The following is a 23015-nucleotide window of genomic DNA, read 5'->3' as shown; positions in this document are numbered from 1 at the left end:
TTTACAAAAAAAAAGCCTCCGCAGCTTCTTTTGTGTGAGACGTTCCAGTATGTATTCAGGTCAAGGGTGTAGATTTCATTGTTGCCAAGCATTACTTTCTACTGGGTTTTTATGTGTGACATTATCAACATCAACTTGACATTCACCACATATTAGTCGACTTCAAAATCGGCAATTGTTCAACACCTTTTTTTAATACGCTGTGCAAAAACTAACTTGACGGATGAGCTGCTGAAATTAATTAGTCAATCCTTTTATTTGGGCCCATTATTTGGACTGAGTTTATCACAAGGAAGTATTGTCGCCTATGACAAAGTTTTTTTAAATGACATTCTGTGGGACTGTTTTATGTCTTGAACTTAGTTTGTCTGTGATCCCTGCAGCACAAAGTTTAGCACCCACAGCTGTGCAAACTTTTGTTCTTTGACCACCAAAATCAGTTCATCCTTCAGTTCCAGTGAAGACGCTTGTGAAAGACATTCCCATACCTGCTTGACAGTTTCTTCGATGAGTATGATAATGGAAACCGTTCTTAGATGTGATTTTATGAGGTGTTCAATCTACCTGCACCACTACCTGCACAAGATAAATCCCACATGTGGTAACTACAGCACACATGGATGTGTTGTTGAGATGGTTAGGGTTAGGGTTGTTTCAGATTGAGATGTGGGAACAGTGACCTTCATTACATGGAGCCTGAATTAAGACGAAAACATCAATGACAGGAAACTGAGGAGAACAAAACAAGTTTTAATGAAGTACAAAGATAATACAACAGGAGCCAAAGTAAGATCAAGGAAATAGTTAAGAAGAATGCTTAAACCACTCAGCTATGATTATTTAACATTTCATCAACAAGTTAACAGTAGATGATTTTAATTAAAGGTCACTTAACAACATCCAGTTCACCCAAAATACAAAGTTGGATTTTGTGAGTTTGGACCAAACTGGAGGCACACTTTCAAACAAAATGTAATATGTTCAATCCTAAAGTCACTTTGAGTGAAATAGAAAATAAAAATAAAAATAAAAGAATATACCAATGTGTGCAGCCACATGTGTTTTACCATTAACATGATGAGTCTCTGATCTGGGAAGTCTGAGGTCAGAGGTTTACATACCTTCAGGCTTAAGTAAATAAAACTGATTTTTTATGTTAACAAACAATAGATTTGATAAGGCTGTTAGGACACCTCCTTTATGCACGACATATACTGTATATCATGTAGAATTTATACAATTTCAGTGGGTCAGAAGTTTACATACACTCAACAGACTGTGCCTTCAAACAGAAGTATCCAAAAAACAAAGATGAAATAAGAGAAACTGGACCTGTAGAGTTTCTCTGGATATACCATCACCTGGATGACTGAGAACATTTGAGTTCATTACAAGGAGTCAGGCACTTTAAGAAAAAAAATATATATAGACCACTACTACTAAGCCTGGTTCATCCTTTTAAAGTAATTTCCAAATCCCTGAACGTACCACATTAATCTGAGCAAAGGATACTACACACCATAGGACCACAGTCATCATACCACTCAGGAAAGACATGTGTGCTGTTTCCTACAGATGAACATACTTTGGTATGACAAGTACAGATCAAGAATGCACCACTGAAGACTGCAATAAAAAAACAACAAGAAAACAACAGACAACAGTTTGCTGCATGGGACCAGAGACCGTACTTTCTCGAGGATTATCTGACAGTCCTATGACACAATAACTGAGTCGTTTGGCCAAAACGACCATTGTTATGTCTGGAGGGGGAAACAAAAATGGAGGAGGACACCTGTCCAACTGTGAAGCACGGGGGTTGCAACATCATGTTGCTTGTGGAAGTTTGACTCAAGTTCAACAATCTCAAGTCAAAGCTACCAAATTCTGACTCAGCGCATTTAAACCGTTAAACTATTGGAAATGAATCAAATAAATAAAAGCTGATTTACATCTTTCTCTCTACTCTGACATTTCATGTTAGGTCAACCTGAACCCTGACTGATGTAAAATAGGGAATGCTTATTAAGATTAAAGGTGAATGAATTGCACAAAGCTGAGTTTACTCCACCATTTCCTCGTCAGAGTCTTCTGGCTCTGCGTTCAGTATTTCTATTAGGTGCTCGTTTTCACCTGCTGCTATCTGAATTTTGTTAAGCAGGTCATCGTTCACACTTTCCTTCAGATTTCCCACAAACTTCTTAAATATAGTAAGCACAGACATGGCATACTCAATCACACTGTCTGTGTGGTTTGGAAACCCATAGGTATATCCTGATGTGTGCAAGCCGAAAACTCTGCAAAAAGCATCAAACACTGGGGAGCCAGAAGCTCCGTGATACATGAAAGTGTTGTATGTCCCTACTTTGTCTGCTTTCTTTCCACCCTCCATTATGCTTCCAATGCCTTGATCTTTGACATGTTCAATGACTGAGTGGACAATGAACATATGATCTTTGTATGTTTGCAAATGATTCATGACTGCCTGCTCTCTCTTCTCTTTCTCAATGATACATACAGGATCCATTCGTTTCACTTCTCCTGCTGGGTGACCAATAAGACAGGCTTCACCATTGCTAGGCAGCGGACCAAATATGTGCAGGAGGCCTGGGGGCATTTTTTCGTCTGGTCTTGATTGTGGGTCGGGTTTCAGGGCCTCAGGTTTTAGCTTCAGTACGGCATAATCAAAGTCAAAGTCAATGTCAATGAATGTCGTCTCTGCAGTAAAGTAATAGTAATTGGTGTGTGGCTCAGGATCATCATAGTTAAACAGAGCAAACACCTCAACACGATCCTGCAGCTTTTTCTCTTTACATACACAGTATTTGAATAAATGTGCATTAGTCAGGATGAACCCATCAAAAAGCACAAAGCCAGTTCCAGTACAAACATTCTGAACAACTACTTTACAAACTGACTTGCCAAGTTCGCGCAGCTTCCCGACTCTGTGAACTTCACTAAAAGCCTGTTGGATCTTTCCAAAGTTCTCCTTCCTCATGTCCTCAAGTTTTTTCTGATAGTAATTCCCAGGGAATCCACTCTCCATCAACTTTTTAAGATCTGGAAACGCCTCATGCAGTCGCTTTTTATCCTTTTCCATGACTCTTTTTCCTCTCTGGTTAGCGACTTCTGAGACTGACCTAGTTTCACTTTGTCCCTGCTGCTCACGTTCACCCTGTTGATTTGCATCTTTTTCTTTAGTTTTCTCCTCCTTTGGAAGACATATCTTAAACTCTTTCTGATGTAGGAAGTCAACCTTTTGTTCCCTTGTTGTTTTCATGTTCGGGTTGTCATTGTGAGACAGAATGAATTCACCTAGATAACGGTCAATGAAGCGACCGTCTCTTTTCAGAGCCTCCTCCACAGTCATCCCTTTCCTTCCATAAACACAGAGATACTTGAACTTTCTTACAAAGTAGCTTCTAAAAAGCGTCTTTGTTTTAGCGTTTTCTCCTCCCACTGTATCAATGTAGAAGACAGAATATTCATCTCTTGGATATACTGTCTTGTCACGGTCTTGGGTTTGTTCAACCTTTTCTGTTTTACATGATATGATCAGAGACTCACCATGTGTGATACAAGAACAAGGGAAGTGTGTTGGAAGAATAGATTTGTTATCCTCTTTACCCAGCTGAATGATAATGTTCTCATCTACACTCTTAATCTTCTCCCTAGATATTGCATCAGATTTTATTGCCTCCAGTACTGTGCAAGGCTGATCACATTGAATGGTGTATTCATCATTGTCAGATGGATTGAATTTCACTATGAAGAGATGTGGATGTCCAGCCTGCATGAAAGCAGTGAAGAAAATAAAAGTTAAAAGCCATTGTTGTACTAAAGTTTGTGCATGAGATGTATCACGGTCTACTCACCAAGGAACCTCTGTCGTTTTCCTCCTTCACTTTCACTGGAGTAGAAGCAGAAGTCTGCAAAACAAAAACAAGTTTAAAACATATCATGATGTAATATTAATATTAGTAAAGGTATGATGTTCCCACCTAATACCCTTGTGGAAACCAAGAAGAACAACCTTTGGAGAGTTTAACACGCAGCGTCTTAAACCTTTAAGACCAAACAATGTAAGATTTGCACTGATGATATACAAATAAATATATCTGTATATCAAAAGCTGGTTAAATCAGTATTATCATATTGATCATCCTCCTAAAATTTATTTTGTTTATATCTATGACACACATGATTTCTGTGGAAAAATGACTCAAAACATCTTGAAAGTAAAAAGTACAAAGAGAACCAATTGAAACAAATGTAACAGTAATATTATACTTGTTCATTCATTTAAATTATTCCCTTGTTCATATCTGTGAGATGTAAAAGTGAAGTGTTTCTAGTGTTTCTGATACTGTTGTCAGTAATGTGGGGGCACCACAGGGGACTGTCCTGTCTCCATTTCTGTTCACTCTCTACACCTCTGATTTCCAGTACAGCTCTGGGTCCTGCCACCTGCAGAAGTTCTACAAATTGATCCGAAAGGCTGGTCATGTGATTGGCAGTGTGTTGGAGACGTTTGTCTCAGTGACGGACAGGAGGACACTGGATAAACTGCTCTCCATCATGGACAATCTGTCACATTCACTACACCAGGCAATAGGGGGACAGCGGAGCTCATTCTCCAACAGGCTGATCCAGCTCCGCTCCCACACTGAACACTACAGGATGTCATTCATACCATTCTCAATCCAGCTGTACAACAGCTCACTTTTCTGTAACAGATAACTCCATGTTAGTCATGTTAATGGACACTATTGCACCTTACTATCATCCATGTGTATATAATATAGATTCTTCCGTCTTTATTTCTTGTAAATTTGTCCATATGCTAATATGCTAATTTGTACATTTTGCTTATACTATTTTATTCTACTAGATTTTATTTACTTATTTTTATTTTATTTTATTTAATCTTTCTTTTATCTCCTGCACTCCTGCAGAGATTTTACCAGCACCCTGTGATTTTATCGTGGACAGTTTTAACAAAAATCTGAAATCAGCGCTGGACTCAGTGGCTCCCATTTTAACCAAAACAATTAAATCAAAACCTACACCCCCGTGGAGAACTGAGGAGATTAGGAAACTAAAAAGAGACTGCAGGAGTGCTGAAAGGAGATGGAGAAAATCAAAGCTAACGGTCCTGTGACGGCGTTTTAACCGGCAACCGGCTTCTAGACGCCGTTCTTTGTTCAGGGGTTCTCTGTTGTCATGACGCGCTCCAAGTAAAACAATCACTGCTTCTTTTAAGTTATATACGGCGTTTTATTTGCGTCTGTTTCTCAGTGTCCACAATCATTATCAATAAGAAGAAAAAACAAGAACAAAAACAAAAAGAAGAGCGGTCAAAAAACATTATGGCTCTCCCCTGTCTCATCTCAGACACCTGTGCCACTCTCCCCCTTTGTCCTCATTTCCTGGGAGGCGGCATCACAACTACAAATAATCAAAACAGTCAAATGAAATTGTAAACTTAATGTAAACAGTTATGCTCCAGTTCAAATTATAATAATAATCAAACCAAATATACAAAAATGGCTCTAATAGGTCCATTACGAAATTTTACGCCAACAACTCAAAATCTACAATAACGCAATCAAGCAGGCAAGAATCTCACATTTCAAAAAAAACTCATCTCTGACCACAAAAATAATCCTAAATTCCTTTTCTCCACCATAAACCACTTAACAAGTAGAAATTCTAACAGGTCCCACAAAACAACAACAAATACCCTCTGTGAGGACTTTGCAGACCACTTCAGAGGTAAAATTGATGATATCAGATCCAGTATTTTACCTCATCAGATTTTAACTATTGCCACACCTGGTTCTTTTATTTTACCTGAGGAAACACTGGAGAGTTTTGCCCTGGTTGATGCAAGGACACTTGGTCGAGTTTTCTCCCAGGTAAACCCCACAACCTGCCTTTTAGATCCAGTTCCCACACTGTTTTTTTTAAAACATTTTATGGGCTCCTTGAGGAACAGCTTTTAAACATTGTGAATTGCTCTCTTCAGACGGGTGTCTTCCCCACCTCCTTCAAAACGGCGGTGGTGAATTCCCCTTCTGAAGAAGGGCAGTCTAGACCACACCCTTCTTAAGAATTACCGGCCTGTATCCAAATGAAATTGTAAACTTCATCTAAACAGTTATGCTCCAGTTCAAATTATAATAATAATCAAACCAAATATACAAAAATGGCTTTAATATACCAGCCCCTAATTGCTTATTACATAACAATTACCAATGCAATAGAGCAATTTCAATAATGCATACAAGACATTGGCTTGGCCAAAAAGTTCATATTATTAATAGTCCATGTCCATGTAAGGGTACACTCATGGTACCAGTCCCTTCTGTTCTTCCTCCAGAAGCAGACAGAGCTTGGTGATGGGTCTCTGGATTGTGTTGGTTTTGGTTTTCACCAAAACACTTCGAACAAGGCCCTTTGTCCCTGGAAGAGTTTTGACCACTCGTCCTAGGAGCCAGGTGTTTCTTGGGGCATTGTCATCAATGATGACGACGAGATCTCCAGGAGCAAAGTTCCTTTTGATGTTATTCCACTTGTGTCGTTCTTGCACAAGTGGAATGTATTCCCTGGTCCATCTCTTCCAGAACAAATCAGCCATATATTGCACCTGCCGCCATCTTTTCCTTGAATATGTGTCCCTTTTCTGAAAAAGTCTGGGGGGTATGATGTTTTTTTTTTTTAAGAGAAGCAGATGATTTGGAGTTAGTGGCTCAAGGTCATTTGGGTCACTGGTTACTGTTGTAATTGGTCTGTCATTCATAATTGCTTCCACTTCGCACAAAGCTTTATGTAGACCATCATCATCCAAAGTTTGTTCCTTTAAGACGGAGTAAAGGATCTTTTTAACCAGTCTAATTAGTCTTTCCCAGATGCCACCGTGATGAGCTCCAGAGGGGGGATTGAATGTCCAGTCAATTCCTCTTTTGAGAAGTGATCTTTAGATTCTGTCATTATCCAGCTGTTTCACGGACTTCTCCAATTCTCTCTCTGCCCCTATGAAGTTGGTGCCTTGATCCGATCTGATGCTTTTCACTGAGCCTCGACGACAGATGAACCGACGAATAGCATTTATGCATGCCTCTGTATCTAGTTGACTGGCAACCTCCAGGTGAACAGCACGGCTTACAAGGCAAGTGAATATCACTCCCCATCCCTTTACAAGAGTACAGCCACGTCTCACCTCAATGGGTCCAAAATAATCTACGCCGACATGAGTGAAGGGTGGAAGATCTGGTGTTACTCTGTCCAGAGGGAGATCAGCCATCTTCTGCTCTCCATGTTTAGCTAGTTGTCTTCTGCAAAAAACACAGCTCTTGATAATCTTTCTTGCCAAAGAGTTGGCACCAGACAACCAGTATTGTTGGTGAAGTTTGGAGAGCATGTGACCTCGCCCAGAGTGACCAACCTGTCTGTGAATATGACTCAGTATTAGCTTTGACACATGAGAATATTTAGGTAGGATCATGGGGTGTTTGATCTCTATGGACACAGCCATCCTCTTTGTTCGTCCTCCCACTCTCAGGATATCAGCATCAATGGTAGGGTCCAGTTTATACAAGTAGCTTCCTCTTTTGCATGGTTTTCCCTGCTTCAGAGTAGCCATTTCCTCCTTATAATGCTGTCTCAGCTCATAGCAAATAATAGCCTTTTCCGCATTTTCAATGTCCTCTACTGAAAGACCTGTGACTACAGGCATTTTGAGAAGGAGCATCTGATCCTTTAGTGATTTGCCTTTATCTCGACAAATCAGTGCAGATTCCTTTTCCCTTTTCCTGTTCATTTGTAGAAGGAGATTCTTTAGTTTCATCATCCAGGCTACAGCTCTTTTCAGATCATTCTATGATGAATAATATTCATGAATATTATGAATATAAGCTTGCTTGTTGGAGTTTTCTCTGAGGTAGAGGTGACAATGTTACTTACAATAGCTTCTTTCCGCACCTCTGGATCATCTGGGAGGATGGAGCCACACTCTACAGGATTTCCTGGCCATCCTGTTTCCGAATTTTCCAGAAACTGTGGTCCTTGAAGCTATCTCTTGGAACTGAGAAAGGGTTCAATGCTCAGTCCTCAAGATGCATCATCTGCAGGGTTGAGTTTGGAATCTATGAACCTCCACTGACTCACTTTTGACAGGTTATGGATCACCGCACTCCTGTTAGCCACAAAGGTGCGAAACCTCCGTGTTTAATTTCGAAGATATTTTAGAACAGACTGGCTGTCAGTCCAGAAAGTGGATTCTTGGAGTTCAATTTTAAGTTCTGAGCGAAGCATTCTGTCTATCCGTGAAGCCAGTGTGGCAGCAGTGAGTTCCAGTCTTGGGATAGTTGTTGTTTTGAGTGGAGTTACTCTTGATTTTCCCATCACAAATGCAACATGTACTTCTCCAGAGTCATTTGTGAACCTTAGGTAACTTGCAGTTCCATAACCTTGTTCACTTGCATCACAAAAGTTATGCAGTTGTGCAGTTTTTACCTGGCCAAAGTTTCTTGGTTTCACACATCTGTTAATTTGGAATCTGTCCAGCTCATCCATATCCTTCAGCCACTGTTGCCATGACTTTAACAATTCCACAGGAGTTATTTCATCCCATCCGTACTTAGCTTTACAAAGTTTTTGAAGGATCTGCTTAGCTTTCAGTGCGAAAGGGGCAAGAAATCCGAGAGGATCATACACAGAGCTAACAATGGAAAGTATGTTTTTTCTGGTGGGGCTTTTGTTGTTAACAGTGACACAAAAGCTGAATATATCATTCTCAATGTCCCAGTACAGTCCTAATGCTCTGTCGTTAGGCAGCTTCTCCCTGTCCAGATCCAAGTTTCTAATTAGTTTTGCTCTGTCGTCATCAGGGATGGATGCCAATACAGTACGACTATTACTAACCCACTTGGTCAGCTTGAATCCTCCGAGAGAGCACATTTCTCTGAGGTTCTTAACAAGGCATATTGCTTGCTTCTCTGTTAGAACTGACTTGAGACAATCATCAACATAGAAATTAAATTTGACTGTATCAGACACTTCCCTATTGAATGTGCTGTTATTATCCTCTGCAGTTTTTTGTAGTGCAAAATTGGCACAGGTTGGAGAAGATACAGCACTGAACAGATGGACTGTCATCCTATATTCCTCCAATTCTTGGCTTGTGTCTCCCTCTGGCCACCATAGGAATCTGAGCAAGTTTCTGTCCTCTCTGTGAACCCGCACCTGGTGAAACATGCTCTCAATATCTGCCATAATTGCAATTGGCTCGTGCCGGAATCTGAGCAAGACACCCATCAGAGAGTTAGCCAAGTCTGGGCCCTGTAGGAGTACATTATTGAGTGATACACCTTTAAAGGTTGATGCACAATCAAAGACTACACGGAGGGTTTTTTTACGTTTATGATACACACCATGGTGAGGTATGTACCACAATTTGCCAGCCTCTGGTTTTAAATCTTCTGGTGGTACTTACTCAGCATAACCCTTCCTGATGATGTCACTCATGAAGTCTCTGTACACATTTGCATAAACCTGATCCTTTTGAAAATTTCTTTTGAGATGTAACGTTCATTGTTCTGCCATCTGATAGTTGTTTGGCATGCTGATCTTCTTATCACGAAGAGGTAAAGGTAAGTAGTAGTGGCCATCTGTGAGAACAACAGAACTTGAGGCAATCTGCATGAACTGTCAGTCATCAGCTGACATCTCCATTTTCTCCACATAATCTTTCTCTGGGAAATCGTGTGCATATTGTCTTTCCAGAAGTCTTTCAATGTGCACAATGGAGATTCGGTTCACTGATGCCACGGTGCGTTCCTTCTCCATAGCAGAAGAGACATTGAGTGGACCATTAACCACCCATCCTAACAGTGTCCTAACTGCATATGGTCCATTTCTCTGGCTATTAATGATTCTCCATGGTTCCATCGCCTTTGGTACATTCACCCCAATAAGAAGATCCACACCAGCATCTATCTCCTTTACCTTGATCTCCTGCAGGTAAGGCCACTTATTTAAATCCGCCGGTGTGAGAATGTTTTTCTTTGTCACAGGGATTTTGTCTTGACTATATAACTTTGGCAGTGTCAGGTAAGTACCATCTTTGATATGACCAACCTCTAGACCTGTTAGCTCATAGCTCTTAACCGTTTTTTCTGTTCCCATAGTCTGCAGAAGAACTTCAGTTCTATGGCCTCTAGCATTGAGCTTCCTCATAAGGTTCTCAGTACAAAATGTGTCAGTTCTGCAGAGGTCCAGGGAGGCGTAGGTAGGTACACTTTTACTTCCTTTACAGAGTTTAACCAGGACTGGATCTATGGCCAGTATGCAGTCTCTGCCAGCCCCATTTCCCTCACCTTCTCCAAGTGTCACAAGAGCACTTATTGATGCTTATTGATGTTTCTTCAGGTTTAGCTGCCATACTGTGTTGCTCTGGCTTGTGCGTGTATGCCTTGGTGGCTGATCTCTTTATGTGCAGAATAGTGGGGTGTTTGGCCTGACAACTCCGACATTTCATTCTTCTTTTGAAGTTTTTACTCAGATGCCCCACTTTCAAACTTCCAAAGCACAATCCCTTTTCTCTGAGAAACTCAATTTTAGCTTCATGAGGTTGTACATTTATTTTCTGACAGTAAGCTAAGAGATGCATACTAGCACAAAAGGAGCATAGAGTTTCATGAGTGCTGCAGTTCAAGTTAACTTTAATGGGTGATTTCTCTTATTTGCTGTCAGACACCATTGGCACTGTGGTAGCAAAGCTGCTTCCTCTACTTTTAAATCTGTTTAGTTTTGTATCTGTAGTAGTTTTGGCCTTTAAAGTCCTATTATGTGTGAGAGGATCATGAATATCACCAAAAAGAGGATCTTGTAGTATCTTAGCTTGCCTTTCGATAAATTCCACAAGGTCCTGCAATCTTGCCCGTGTGTTTCGCTGTTCCAAAATGCCACAAGCTGCCGTTCTCCACTTCTCCCTCAGTTTATAAGGAAGTTTTGACACAATGAGCTTTAAGTTGGATGGTAGGTCAAGCTCCTCCATATCCTGCAAACCTCTCATGGCAGTACAACAGCCTCTTAAGAAAAGTGCATAACTTTGCAGTGCTTTTCCATACTCTGGCTTTATATTGTTCCAGTTCAGAGCTTTAGCCATATAAGCATTTGCAATCTTTATTTAATTTCCAAAATGAGCCTTTAACAGTCTCTTGGCCTCCGCAAAGCCTGCTACAGCATCCATATGAAGACAGCTACGGACCAACTCCTGGCAGGGTCCTGCTGTATACTGCTCCAGGTAATATAACATGTCTTGGCAGTTATTTGTTTTCTCCTCAATGTTATGCCGAAATGCCCTCATAAAGATTTGATAATTAAGAGGGTTTCCATCAAAAACTGGAATTTCATGTGCAGGAAGTGATACTTGTTTATGCTGTAAAACCAATAAATCAGCAATATCATTTTGTCTCTGCATTGCAGTCAAGAAATTGTCATTGTTGTTTGTCATGTTAATCCCAGCACCTGTTGCTGTTTGTGGCGAACTCTGAACAGTAGGACCATGTATTTGTGTTTTCCTGATAAGTTTCCAAATATTCATTCATGCTATCTCCATGATGTGCTTGTGGTGCATGTGTTGGTAGCTGTTGTTCATTTTGAGATTCAAAGTTTTCCAACACTTTTAATTTTGCCTCAGATTCAGCCAGATTCATTTCCAACTCCATTTGTTCCATTTTGTTTCTTAATTGAGCCTTCTCCATGTCCAGGCCAGCAGAGCAGCTCTTTCTGTGGCAACTTTAAGACGGGCTGAAGCAACAGAAGAAATGGTTGATCCTGATCCTGAACATTTTGAGACTCGTGATTCCTTTGAAACGTTGGAAATGCTGTCCTGAGGTCCAATGAGTGTCTGAGGATCTGTTTGAGAGGTTTTCCACTTTTCCACATCCTTAAGGAAATCCGCAAATGTGGACATTTTTGGTTCATACCAATCAATTCTCTCACTTTCCTTTTCTTCCTCAGACAAAAACGTTTGGACTGATTCATGAATGTTATTGAAATCTTCAAGTGATCTCTGAAACAAGTCAACCGACTCATTCACCTTTTCAACATTCCCCTCGGTTTCCATCAAGGCTTTTATTTCATTCATTTTGCGCGTGCATGCTCCCAGTTTCCCTTTGCGCAACGCGCTGAGCGATTTAAATCTCTCCTCTGGGCCAGCATCAGCCGGCATTTCATCAGCATTCATTTTTCTTCCGTATTTATTCACACATTTAGTTCAACTTATTTATAAAGTTCAGCCCGTGTTTGTAGAAGTCATTCATATACATTTTCATTTCATCAGATGTCACAAGCATCTGATCCCCAAAGAATGATAAACTTTTCAACAAAACATTTCCATTTTCCATATTTAAGCATCAAGATATCACTGGATTTCGTTTTGTTTGTCCGATGAAGCCGATAATCCCTCTCCATTAACGTAACAATGTATCATTCTTTCATAATTTCCAGCGTGATATTTACTCACGAGTCCGGAGTCCGATGTCTGTGTCTAGGTCCATAAAAGTCCAGCACTTATTCCAATGCGTTCGATCATCCACAGATTGAGATTGTTTTTTGACAATTGTGACGGTGTTTTAACCGGCAACCGGCTTCTAGACGCCGTTCTTTGTTCGGGGGTTCGCTGTGGTCATGACGCGCTCCAAGTAAAACAATCACTGCCTCTTTTAAGTTATATACGGCGTTTTATTTGCGTCTGTTTCTCAGTGTCCACAATCATTATCAATGAGAAGAAAAAACAAGAACAAAAACAAAAAGAAGAGCGGTCAAAAAACATTATGGTTCTCCCCTTTTACGCCAACAACTCAAAATCTACAATAACGCAATCAAGCAGGCAAGAATCTCACATTTCAAAAAACTCATCTCTGACCACAAAAATAATAAATTCCTTTTCTCCACCATAAACCACTTAACAAATAGAAATTCTAACAGGTCCCACAAAAAAACAACAGATATCCTCTGTGAGGACTTTGCAGACCACTTCAGAGGTAAAATTGATGATATCAGATCCAGTATTTTACCTCATCAGATTTTAACTATTGCCACACCTGGATCTTTGATTTTACCTGAGGAAACACTGGAGAGTTTTGCCCTGGTTGATGCAAGGACACTTGGTCGAGTTTTCTCCCAGGTAAACCCCACAACCTGCCTTTTAGATCCAATTCCCACACCGTTTTTTAAAACATTTTATGGGCTCCTTGAGGAACAGCTTTTAAACATTGTGAATTGCTCTCTTCAGACGGGTGTCTTCTAGCCTGGTCACCACCATCCTACGTTTCCGCCCGAAATTTGATTTTGGTCTTGCACTTAGTCTGGCCTACCCTAATAGGAATCCGTCTCCTTAATGGGCGGATGCTTATTCTGAAGTTTAAAATCATTGGAGTTTCTTAACCAATCAGCAACGTTTGGTAATGACGTATATTGTGCGCCGGAGTTCAGGCTCTTACGCTTACCACTTCCTCTCTCAGTAGTAAACAGACCGCTGGCTATGTCGTACTGGTTTTGAGATCATGGTTGCAATGACTCTTCAAGATAATGGATGTTAATGACATGTGCCATTTATAAAATTGACAAGACAAGCCTCTTGTTCTGGTTTTAATTCCGTGATGCTCTCCAGAGTTGAGACAACTTGGCGGATGGCTTCTAGCGTCTCTTCCTCCGTCGCCATTGTTGCTATGCTGTTGAACTACAAGCTTCGCTGGACTACAACCAACTCGGCAGGCGAGTTCCACCTCATCACTCAACTGTTCGCTGATTGGCGCGGTTAAACACGAACCGCAGAAGGGCCACTAGGCCAGACTATGTGAAAGACCGAAATCAAATTTCGGGCGGAAACGTAGGATGGTGACGACCAGGCTAGGTGTCTTCCCCACCTCCTTCAAAACGGCAGTGGTGAAGCCCCTTCTGAAGAAGGGCAGTCTAGACCACACCCTTCTAAAGAATTACCGGCCTGTATCCAACTTACCATTTTTAAGTAAATTTAAAAAAAAAAAAAAGGTTTTTAACCAATTAAATTATTTTTTAAAGACAAACAACATTTTAGAGAGGCATCAGTCTGGTTTTAGGACGAACCACAGTACCGAGACAGCCCTTTTAATTATTTTAAATGATATCAGGTTTAACTTGGATAAACATAAACTCACAGTCTTGGTACTACTGGGTCTAACAGCCGCCTCTGATACAGTAGACCATCACATTTTATTAAACAGATTGAGGAACCTGGTTGGCCTCTCTGGTATTGTTTTCAACTGGTTTGTCTCTTACTTCACAGATCACCACTTTTTTGTGAGTATGGATACAGTACATGTTCCTCAGGAACCCATGAGCTCAAGTGTGGGGTTCCCCAGGGGTCAATTTTAGGTCCAATTCTTTTTAATCTTTACATGATTCCCCTTGGGGATGTCATCAGGAGGCACGGCATCAGCTTTCATAGTTATGCTGATGATACACAACAGGACAAAACAGAGGTTTTAGTCATTGGTCCTGAAGGCCAGAGAGAGAAACTTTTAACAAGATTACAAGATCTTAAACCATCACAAACTGTAAAAAACCTGGGCGTGATTTTTGACTCTGAGCTCAGTTTTATCCCACATATCAAAAACATAACAAAGATTGTTTTTTACCATCTTAAGAATATAGCCAGAGTCCGCCCATTTCTCTCTCAGGCCAGCACGGAGATACTGATGCATGCTTTTATCACTTGTCGTTTAGATTATTGTAATGCCCTGCTCTCTGGTCTTCCCAAAAAGAGTATCTCTAATCTCCAGCTACTACAGAACACAGCTGCATGAGTGCTGACGAGGACCAGAGGGAGGGAGCACATTACACCGGTTTTAAAATCGCTGCATTGGCTCCCCGTGCGCTTCAGGATTGATTTTAAGGTTCTCTTACTTGTTTTTAAGTGTCTTAACAGTCTTGGGCCTCCTTATTTATCTGACTTACTTTTAGTATATCAGCCCTCGCGGACCCTGAGGTCGTCTGGCACTGGCCTTTTAATCATACCAAAAGTTAGATCGAAAACAAATGGTGGGCGGCTTTTAGTTATTATGGTCCCCGATTGTGGAACAGCCTGCCGGAGAACCTCAGGGTCGCAGAGACTGTTGACATTTTTAAAAAGAGGCTCAAGACCTACCTTTTAATCAGATTTTTTATACGCTTTAACTACATGTCTTTATGTACAAGTTGAAAGCATTTTATCTATACTTTTCATTTTTACCCCATTTTAACGTTTTAGTTTTCGGCCCTCAGATTTTAGCAGTTTTAGTTCTTAGCAGTTCTTCTCAGACTTTTTATCATTTCTTTTTTATTTTTACTCTAATAATATGTTTTAACTAGAAGAAGAATATGTTTTAACTAGAAGAAGGGCCAACAAGGACGGACCACATGGTAACGAACGCAAGGATATCGGCAAAAGAGAAGACCTTAAGGAAGTGTGGGTGTGGCTGGGAAAAAACAACAACTCTGAGGGGACTTCACATCCATATGGGAAAGAAGAAATGTGGTGGTGGTAGCCTGATGCAACCTTGCACCGTCCCGGTAAGGGCGGGTCAGACAAATGGGATCCAAGGCCGGGTTGACAACCACAGTGCCAACGGGCCCAATGTTGCAGAGGTAGGGCAATATGAAAGGAGGGAGGAGGAAAGGGATGCTGATGAACCCCAAGAAGTGAACTCAGTAGCACCCCAGAGCAACCCAAGAACAGAGTTGAGCCAAAAGGCCAGGAACTTGAAGAGCCCACTGCGAAGGAACAAGATCAAGTGGCCGAAGGCCAACGAGGCTGAGGAGTGGAGAAAGCTGGATGAACATCTGAGCGGATTGCTGCAAAAAGCACTGCATGGGTCAGTGGTAGCCAAACTAAACCTGTTCGGGGAAATCTTGTATGAAGAATGCAGCAACAGGTATGGCGAGGTGACCATCAGAGAAGCAGCAATAAGATCAAAGGGCAGGAGGGAGAAAGAGATCGATGACCTGGTGGCAAGCAGAAGGCAGCTCCGCAAGCGTTGGAGGAAGGCAGAGGAGTCTGAGAAGGAGGGCCTGAAAGCTCTCTGGGATGAGATCAGGAGACTCCGGAGGGCAGAACGCATCAGAAGACGGAGGAAAAGAAAGGAGAAGGAACAATCAAGTTTCTTCAGGGATCCATTTCGGCATGCACGTGGACTCCTTGAGGAGAAGACAAGTGGAACTCTGGATATCTCCAAAGAAGAACTGCAGGAGCACATCCGCACTCAGTACAGTGACCCAGCAAAGAACATCCCCTTAGGCTCGCCAGGGTATGTGCCTAGACCCTCAGAACCATCAGCCCTGTTTGACGCATCACCACCCAAGCTCAGCGAGGTCAGGCAGGTGATACATCGGGCAAGATCAGCTTCTGCACCAGGCCCGAACGGAATACCGTACAAGCTGTATAAGAACTGCCCAGGAGTGCTGAAGCTACTCTGGACCTTGATGAGAATCACCTGGACTAAGCAGAGCATACCATCGGAGTGGCAGAGGGCGGTGGCAGTCTCTATTCCCAAATAACAGAACGCTAAGACCATCGAGCAGTTCAGGAGCATAGCTCTACTGAATGTGGAGGGGAAAATTTTCTTCTTTGTGATGGCAAGAAGAATGACCACCTACCTAATGGAGAACAACTACATCGATACCAGCTGCCAGAAAGCCGGGATTCCAGGTTTCCCTGGCTGTGTAGAGCACGCCTCCATGATTTGGGAACAGATCCAGACCACTAAGAGGGAGAAGAAAGATCTGCACATCATATGGCTAGACCTAGCCAATGCCTATGGATCAGTGCCACACCTGCTCATAGACTATGCCTTGGAGTTCTTCTACATCCCAGACAACATCAGGACCATGATTAACAACTACTTCCAGGACATGCACATGTGCTTTGCACTGAAGAAGGTCACCACTGGCTGGCAACAACTAGAAGCAGGGATCGCAATGGGATGCTCCATCTCCCCCATCCTCTTCGTGGCAGCGTTTGAGGTCATCCTGATCGGGGCAAGGCAGGTGGTGGGTGGGGTTCGGCTGCCTGCAGGCCAGCGGCTCCCACCCCTAAGGAGCTATATGGACGACATCACCTGCCTATTACGAACCGCCCCATGCACATCTAGGCTGCTTAAGAGGCTGGATGAGCTGATCACCTGGGCCAGGATGAAGTTCAAGCCGCAGAAGTCAAGAAGCCTCTCGCTGCGAAGGGGGAAGAGAAATGACAGAGCCACCTTCACCATCAGCGGGGAAGACATCCCCCGCATCGTGGATCAGCCCATCCGAAGCCTGGGAAGATTTTATACATCTTGCCTCTCAGACAAGGATATGGGGAAGATCATTCTTTGGCAGCTGTCACAAGGTCTGTCCAAGATCGACGCAAGCCAGCTACCTGGAAAGTACAAGGTGTGGTGTTATCACTTCACCCTGTACCCAAGGGTGATGTGGCCTCTGAAGCTGTGCGAGGTCAACTCATCAGCCGTAAACCAGATGGAGGCGAAAACCAACTCCTTCATCCGCAAATGGCTTGGTCTACCACGGTGCTTTTCAGCTGCTGGCCTGTATGGAGTGAACTCACTCCAGTTACCCCTGAAATCCATCACCCTGGGCTACAGGCAGGAGAAGGCAAGGCTGGTGATGGAATTAAGGGACTCCTCCGACAGGGCAGTGGCCGAGACAAATGTTGAGAGTGGAAGGAAATGGAGGGCCAAGGAGGAGGTGCAGAAGGTGATCTGAAGATTGCAACATCAAGAAGTCGTGGGCATGGTCCAGACAGGGCGGGCAGGCCTTGGATGGAGCGAGCCACCCATCCTATGGTCCAAGGCAAGCAGGAAGGAGAGGAAGGACCTCGTTGTTGCAGAGGTCACCAGGATTGAGCAGGAGGAGCTCAGAGTGAGGTCTGTGGCACTGGGGCAGCAGGGGCGGTGGACAACTTGGGAGGGTGTTGCAAACCGAGCAATCAGCTGGGCAGAGTTCTGGAAACTGCCACAGGCTCGGCTCAGCTTCCTCATTAGGGCAACATACGACACCCTCCCGAGCCCTAAAAATCTCCACCAATGGCTTGGAACAGAGCAATCCTGTGACCTCTGTGGGACCATCAATGCCTCACTCCAGCATGTTCTGTCGGGCTGCAAAACAGCACTGACAAAGGGTCGGCTCAGATGGCGGCACGACCAAGTGCTTAGGAAGCTGGCAGGGGTGCTGGAGAGAAGTCGGCAGGAGGCAAACAACCAGAGTCCATCAGAGAACCGATGCAGTATCCACTTCCGTAGGGAGGGGGAACCCACAGTGCGTACCAACAGGAGACCACCCGCCAAGCTATTAACACCAGGGGCGGTGTGGAAGATGGAGGTAGACATGGGAAGGCAGCTCCAGTTCCCACAGGAGATATGCAGCACCACCTTAAGACCAGACGTCGTGCTGTGGTCTGCAGCGGCAAGGTCAGCAATACTGATTGAGCTGACAGTGCCATGGGAGGAGGGACTGGAAGCCGCACATGAGAGAAAGAAGGCAAAGTATGCAGACCTGGTCGCGGAGTGCAGAGAAAGTGGATGGAGTGTGAGACTGTACCCGGTGGAGGTGGGAGCCAGAGGCTTTGTGGGCAGATCTACATCACGCCTGCTCAAGGACCTGGGACTACGTGGAGCCACACTGAGCAGATCCACCAAAGAGCTCTCTGAGGAAGCAGAGAAAGCAAGCCACTGGCTCTGGCTGAAACGACGAGATAAGGCTTGGGGAGCAACATCCAATTAGGTTTTCCTGCAGGGGGTGTCAGGGAGACGTCCCTGTTCACTGCCCCACCACCAAGAGATGTTCTGGGTTAAGGGGCGAAACGTCGATGAGCGGTGGTCCCTAGCTGAAGACCCTGCAGCAAAACCGTGCGGTATGCGGTCAGGGTTAGACCTGCCTCAGGGGAAGTGGACGACCCCTGCCATGCATAGTCCACCACAGGCACCGTTGGAGGTGCGACAGGCCTAAGGCCCAGCAGAAAGACCACCACACTGTAATGAATAAATGTTTTAACTACATACACAATTTTACAAGCTGAAGGCATCTTATCTATATTGGTCATTTTTATCTTGTCTTACAGTTTTAGTCCCTCAGTTTTTAGCTCCAGTGTCTCCTCATGGGGGCCGACCACACTGGGAGTTGCTGCTGGTCTACTGACGGGGGTGCTGTCCTGTGGGCGGCTCTGGCCCTGGTGGCTGGGGGGCTCTGCACCTTGGTGTAGGGCCTCCGGTCTACCCGGGTCGGGGCTGTCTCTCTATGGCGGCACTGCCTATAGTCGTGGGCTGGAGGCCCTCTCGATGCGGTCGGCCCCCAAAGGTGGCTTTCTCCTTGCTCCAGGTCTCGGTGCCTGGCCATGTCTCTCTCTAACGTGTACAGTGAGTGTGAGCCTTTGGGTGTGTGCGTGTGTATGTGTTTCTACATGTGGGGGGGATGGGGAGGTGTGTGTATGTGTGTGTGTGTGTGTCTCCTGTATCTCTGTGTTTTTACGGGGGTGGGAGGGTTGGGTTTTGTCCTTAGTGTTTTTAGCCTGTGTTTTGTCTTTGCTGATTTTAGCCTCTGTGAGGCTTTGTATTGCTTTTAATATGAAAAGTGCCATACAAATAAAATTTGATTTGATGATTATCTGTGGTTCTTAAGAGTGTTACTGCTACTGTGACCAAGCAATTTTTCTTGTGGATGAATAAAGTTTATCTAAGTCTAACTGCTGATCAGTGGTCTAGAGCAGCTTGGAGGAATTTTAGCCCATCCCTCAGAACAGAACCAGATACAGATAAAGAAAGCTTTATTAATCCCCAAAGGGCAATTCAGTTTCTACAGTCCACCATCTAGACATACAACCATTCACACAACAATAGTATATAGCAGGAGTAACGTGATAAGGTCTGGGTCCAAGTACAATTTATAAATAAAAATACATCAGAATCAGAATAAATAATGATAAAAAGAATACAAATAACCGCTTGTCCTGATAGAGAATAAAGTAAAATAAAATAAAAATAAAAAAGATAAAATAGCAGCCCAGAATAAAAGATGTGTGCTTATTAAAAACACAGTAATAAATACAAAATTAAAAATTGCCAAAAAAAGTACTAAAACGCAATGAATAAATAAATAAATGGAAGATGAACTGCACATATCCGTAGCTCCTAAAGTGCATTGTGCCAAGAACAGATCAGTCAATAAGTATTTCCTCAGCTCAGTATTTAATAGCGTAATTGCTAAAGGAATAAATTATCTTGCGTAATGGTTTGTCAGTTCTGAGATGTTGGTGGGTTTCCTCACATCAACTGCTTGCTTCATGTCCTTCCACAACATTTCTATTGGATTAACATTCATCTTCTTCTTTAACCATTCTTGGTAGAATGACTTGTGTTCTCGGGCTCGTTGTTGATGAGTTTTTCTTTTCAGTTTTTCTAGAATTCACTGGCATGATTCAGAATTCATTGGTCCAGCAAGACATTAATTTTAATAGACTAATGAATTTGGAAGGTTGCAAAATAAACTGAGTGAAAGGTGGGGTCCACCCTGGATAGGTCGCCAATCTATCAGAGGGCTAACACAGAGAGACAGACAATCATTCATACTCACACCTAGATATGTCTGTGAAGGTTCTCACAAACCAGGTCATGGTATATCCAACAAAGGTTCAGTTGCCTTTTTTGAACCTTTGCTGGATATACTCACACCTACAGCAAACATTTCACAGTGATGTAAGAGCTCACCTGAAAGGTTGTAGCGCCCTCCGGCTGTGTGCTTGTGTTGCTGCTTTCAGAACTGTCCTGATAAAAAAAAGATTCATATACAAACAAATCATCCAGTGGCTAATTCAGCCTAGACAAGTTACAGATGTCAAGATGATGAATGTAGACCACTCTGTTACTTACATCTTGATTGATGTCCACATCTGTCTTTTGCCTTTTGAGAGACTTGAAAGACATTTTCAGTTTCAGTTTCTCATGGAGTGATTTCAGAGTTCAGACACTGATGCCCTGCAACAGAAATTAAACAATAAATATCCAGGATTAAAAAAGACTCACTGCGCCTATTACTCATTTGTTACACCCCATCAGAATACATTCATGTTTCAAAATGAATGTTTAGGAACGGCCAAGTCAAAGTCCTGACCTTAATCCAATAGAAATGTTGTGGAAGGACCTGAAGCAAGCAGTTGATGTGAGGAAACCCACCAACATCTCAGAACTGAAGTGGTTCTGTTCTGAGGAATGGGCTAAAATTCCTCCAAGCTGCTGTAGACCACTGATCAGCAGTTACCAGAAACGTTGGTTTCTCTTTGTCTACTTTACGGACTTGTGTGGAAATCTGTTGTTTTGAGTCATTTTTAAATGTACAACATTCTGACAGGAACAAGAACTTTTTTGCGGTACTGTATATAAGTTGAGTTTATTCATCATATATATATTGGACTCTCTTAAAAGTTTAAAACAACAAACTATTTAAAACATCCTACTAAAGAAAGTGTATTTCATCATCTTATTGCTGTGCATGAATCTTATCTTCTAGTCTTTTATGTACATGTGTGAATGTAATAACACAAGAATGACACAGCAGTTTTCATGTCTCTACTGTGGCCTTTTGCTGAGGACCGACATTTTAGGTCTGAATCCAAGTCCCTCCCTCTCCTCTCCCTCCTCCCCTCCATGACACCAGTGAATCTACGAAAGAAGTGGTTTGAATGTTGGGGTGAACCAGGAGAAGTGTTTCACTACCAATGTTTTCCTATCAGACAGTGGCTGGTGAGCAGAGCACTCTCCAACAAATATTTTAGCGTTGAGTCTTTGGATACCTGTCAAACTGAAAACAAAGATGTTGGGTTTTCTCTTATTTTTATCTCATCTTTATGTTATTTTTCACAGCCACCCCAGAAGACATTAAATCCTTATGTCGAAAAACATGTCTCTTCCTGAAGCTGTTGCTGCTGCTCTGCTCACATTATGTCTCCTGTGTGAACACATTTTCCTATTTGTGTTCAGTACGAGTGGCCACAAAAAGTTTCCTCACAGCAATAAAACACTACAGTGCAAACCTTATCAACAGTCTCTCTGGTAAATGATTAATCCCCCACACAGTGTACCTTAACACTCTGTCTGTGAAAAGAAAAGTTCAAAGGTAACCCCTCACTGCCAGTTAAACCGCTAAAAAACACTAAAAGCTTGTGTCCACACTGATATTACTTTACCTTTTACTTTTGAAGGTGGTTGTTAAGTCTTGACACGGTGGAGTCGAATCAAAGAAAACAGGCGGGAGTTCCTCTTCGCAGCCTCGAGCAAACTATTTTAATCTGTGGTGGATCAGTAAATTATGAGCCAGCAGCTCCAGGAGAAGTGTAGACAGTCACACAATGAGTTTCTCTTTCAGTGACTGGTTAACTGTTAAAAATGTCTTGATAAAACTCTGACAAAGCTCAATTACAACGCCCGCCCGCCACTAAGACTGACTGGTTTGCCGCCTACTTCAATTTTAAGTACGGAGCAGTGACTCACAAAGGTGGGTATAATTAAAAGCAAGATGTACACGTGATCTAGGGAGGGTTTCTTTTTTATGTATCAGACTTTGTCAGGGAGGGACGGATTAAGCTGGGTCATGGTGTTACAAAACGGAATGATTGATGATTATACCTGAAAGAGACTCATAGCAGAAAAGGGCGTGGCTCAGGAGGCTTTTCATAGAACCTTTTCTGTTCCTTCAGGGTATTAAGGGTTTAGGAAAGGACAAAAAAATGAGGATGACTGAGTGTGAAAAATACTGCAAAAGAGTTAGATTAGATTAGATTAGATTAGATTATACTTTATTTATCCCACAATGGGGAAATTCACACGTTACAGCAGCAATGCAAAAAAAAACAGGAAGGCAGAACACAATACAAGGAAAAAAAACAATCAAGCACGGAATAAGGCACAAATATACAAACCAGTACTATTGTGAGAATTATTGCA

At 42.6% G+C, this 23015-nt stretch overlaps 1 protein-coding gene across 1 annotated transcript; it reads right to left on the bottom strand.

Moving 5' to 3' along the window:
* Positions 1-154: 154 nt before the first annotated feature.
* LOC311486763 (serine protease FAM111A-like) lies at positions 155-22491 on the bottom strand. The gene is made up of 5 exons (XM_084542755.1): positions 22259-22491; positions 20946-21050; positions 20784-20840; positions 3876-3929; positions 155-3790 (listed from the first exon to the last, which is right to left on the bottom strand). The coding sequence occupies exons 2-5, from the start codon at positions 20997-20999 to the stop codon at positions 2063-2065; spliced, it is 1893 nt and encodes a 630-aa protein (XP_084398881.1). The 5' UTR covers positions 21000-21050; positions 22259-22491; the 3' UTR covers positions 155-2062.
* Between the last annotated feature and the right edge of the window lie 524 nt (positions 22492-23015).

The sequence above is a fragment of the Chelon labrosus genome, assembly GCF_963514085.1.
Source record: "Chelon labrosus genome assembly, chromosome: 1".
NCBI classification, from domain to species: domain Eukaryota; kingdom Metazoa; phylum Chordata; class Actinopteri; order Mugiliformes; family Mugilidae; genus Chelon; species Chelon labrosus.
This window is presented reverse-complemented; position numbering and strand designations above follow the sequence as displayed.

Excerpts from the sequence above, each read along its gene's own strand:
- LOC311486763 (XM_084542755.1), bottom strand. The coding sequence starts at position 20,999 with ATGTCTTTCAAGTCTCTCAAAAGGCAAAAGACAGATGTGGACATCAAT. Across the intron at positions 20,841-20,945 it reads ATGTGGACATCAATCAAGAT|GACAGTTCTGAAAGCAGCAA; the intron begins GTAAGTAACAGA and ends TTTTTTTATCAG. Across the intron at positions 3,791-3,875 it reads AAAACGACAGAGGTTCCTTG|GCTGGACATCCACATCTCTT; the intron begins GTGAGTAGACCG and ends GCTTTCATGCAG.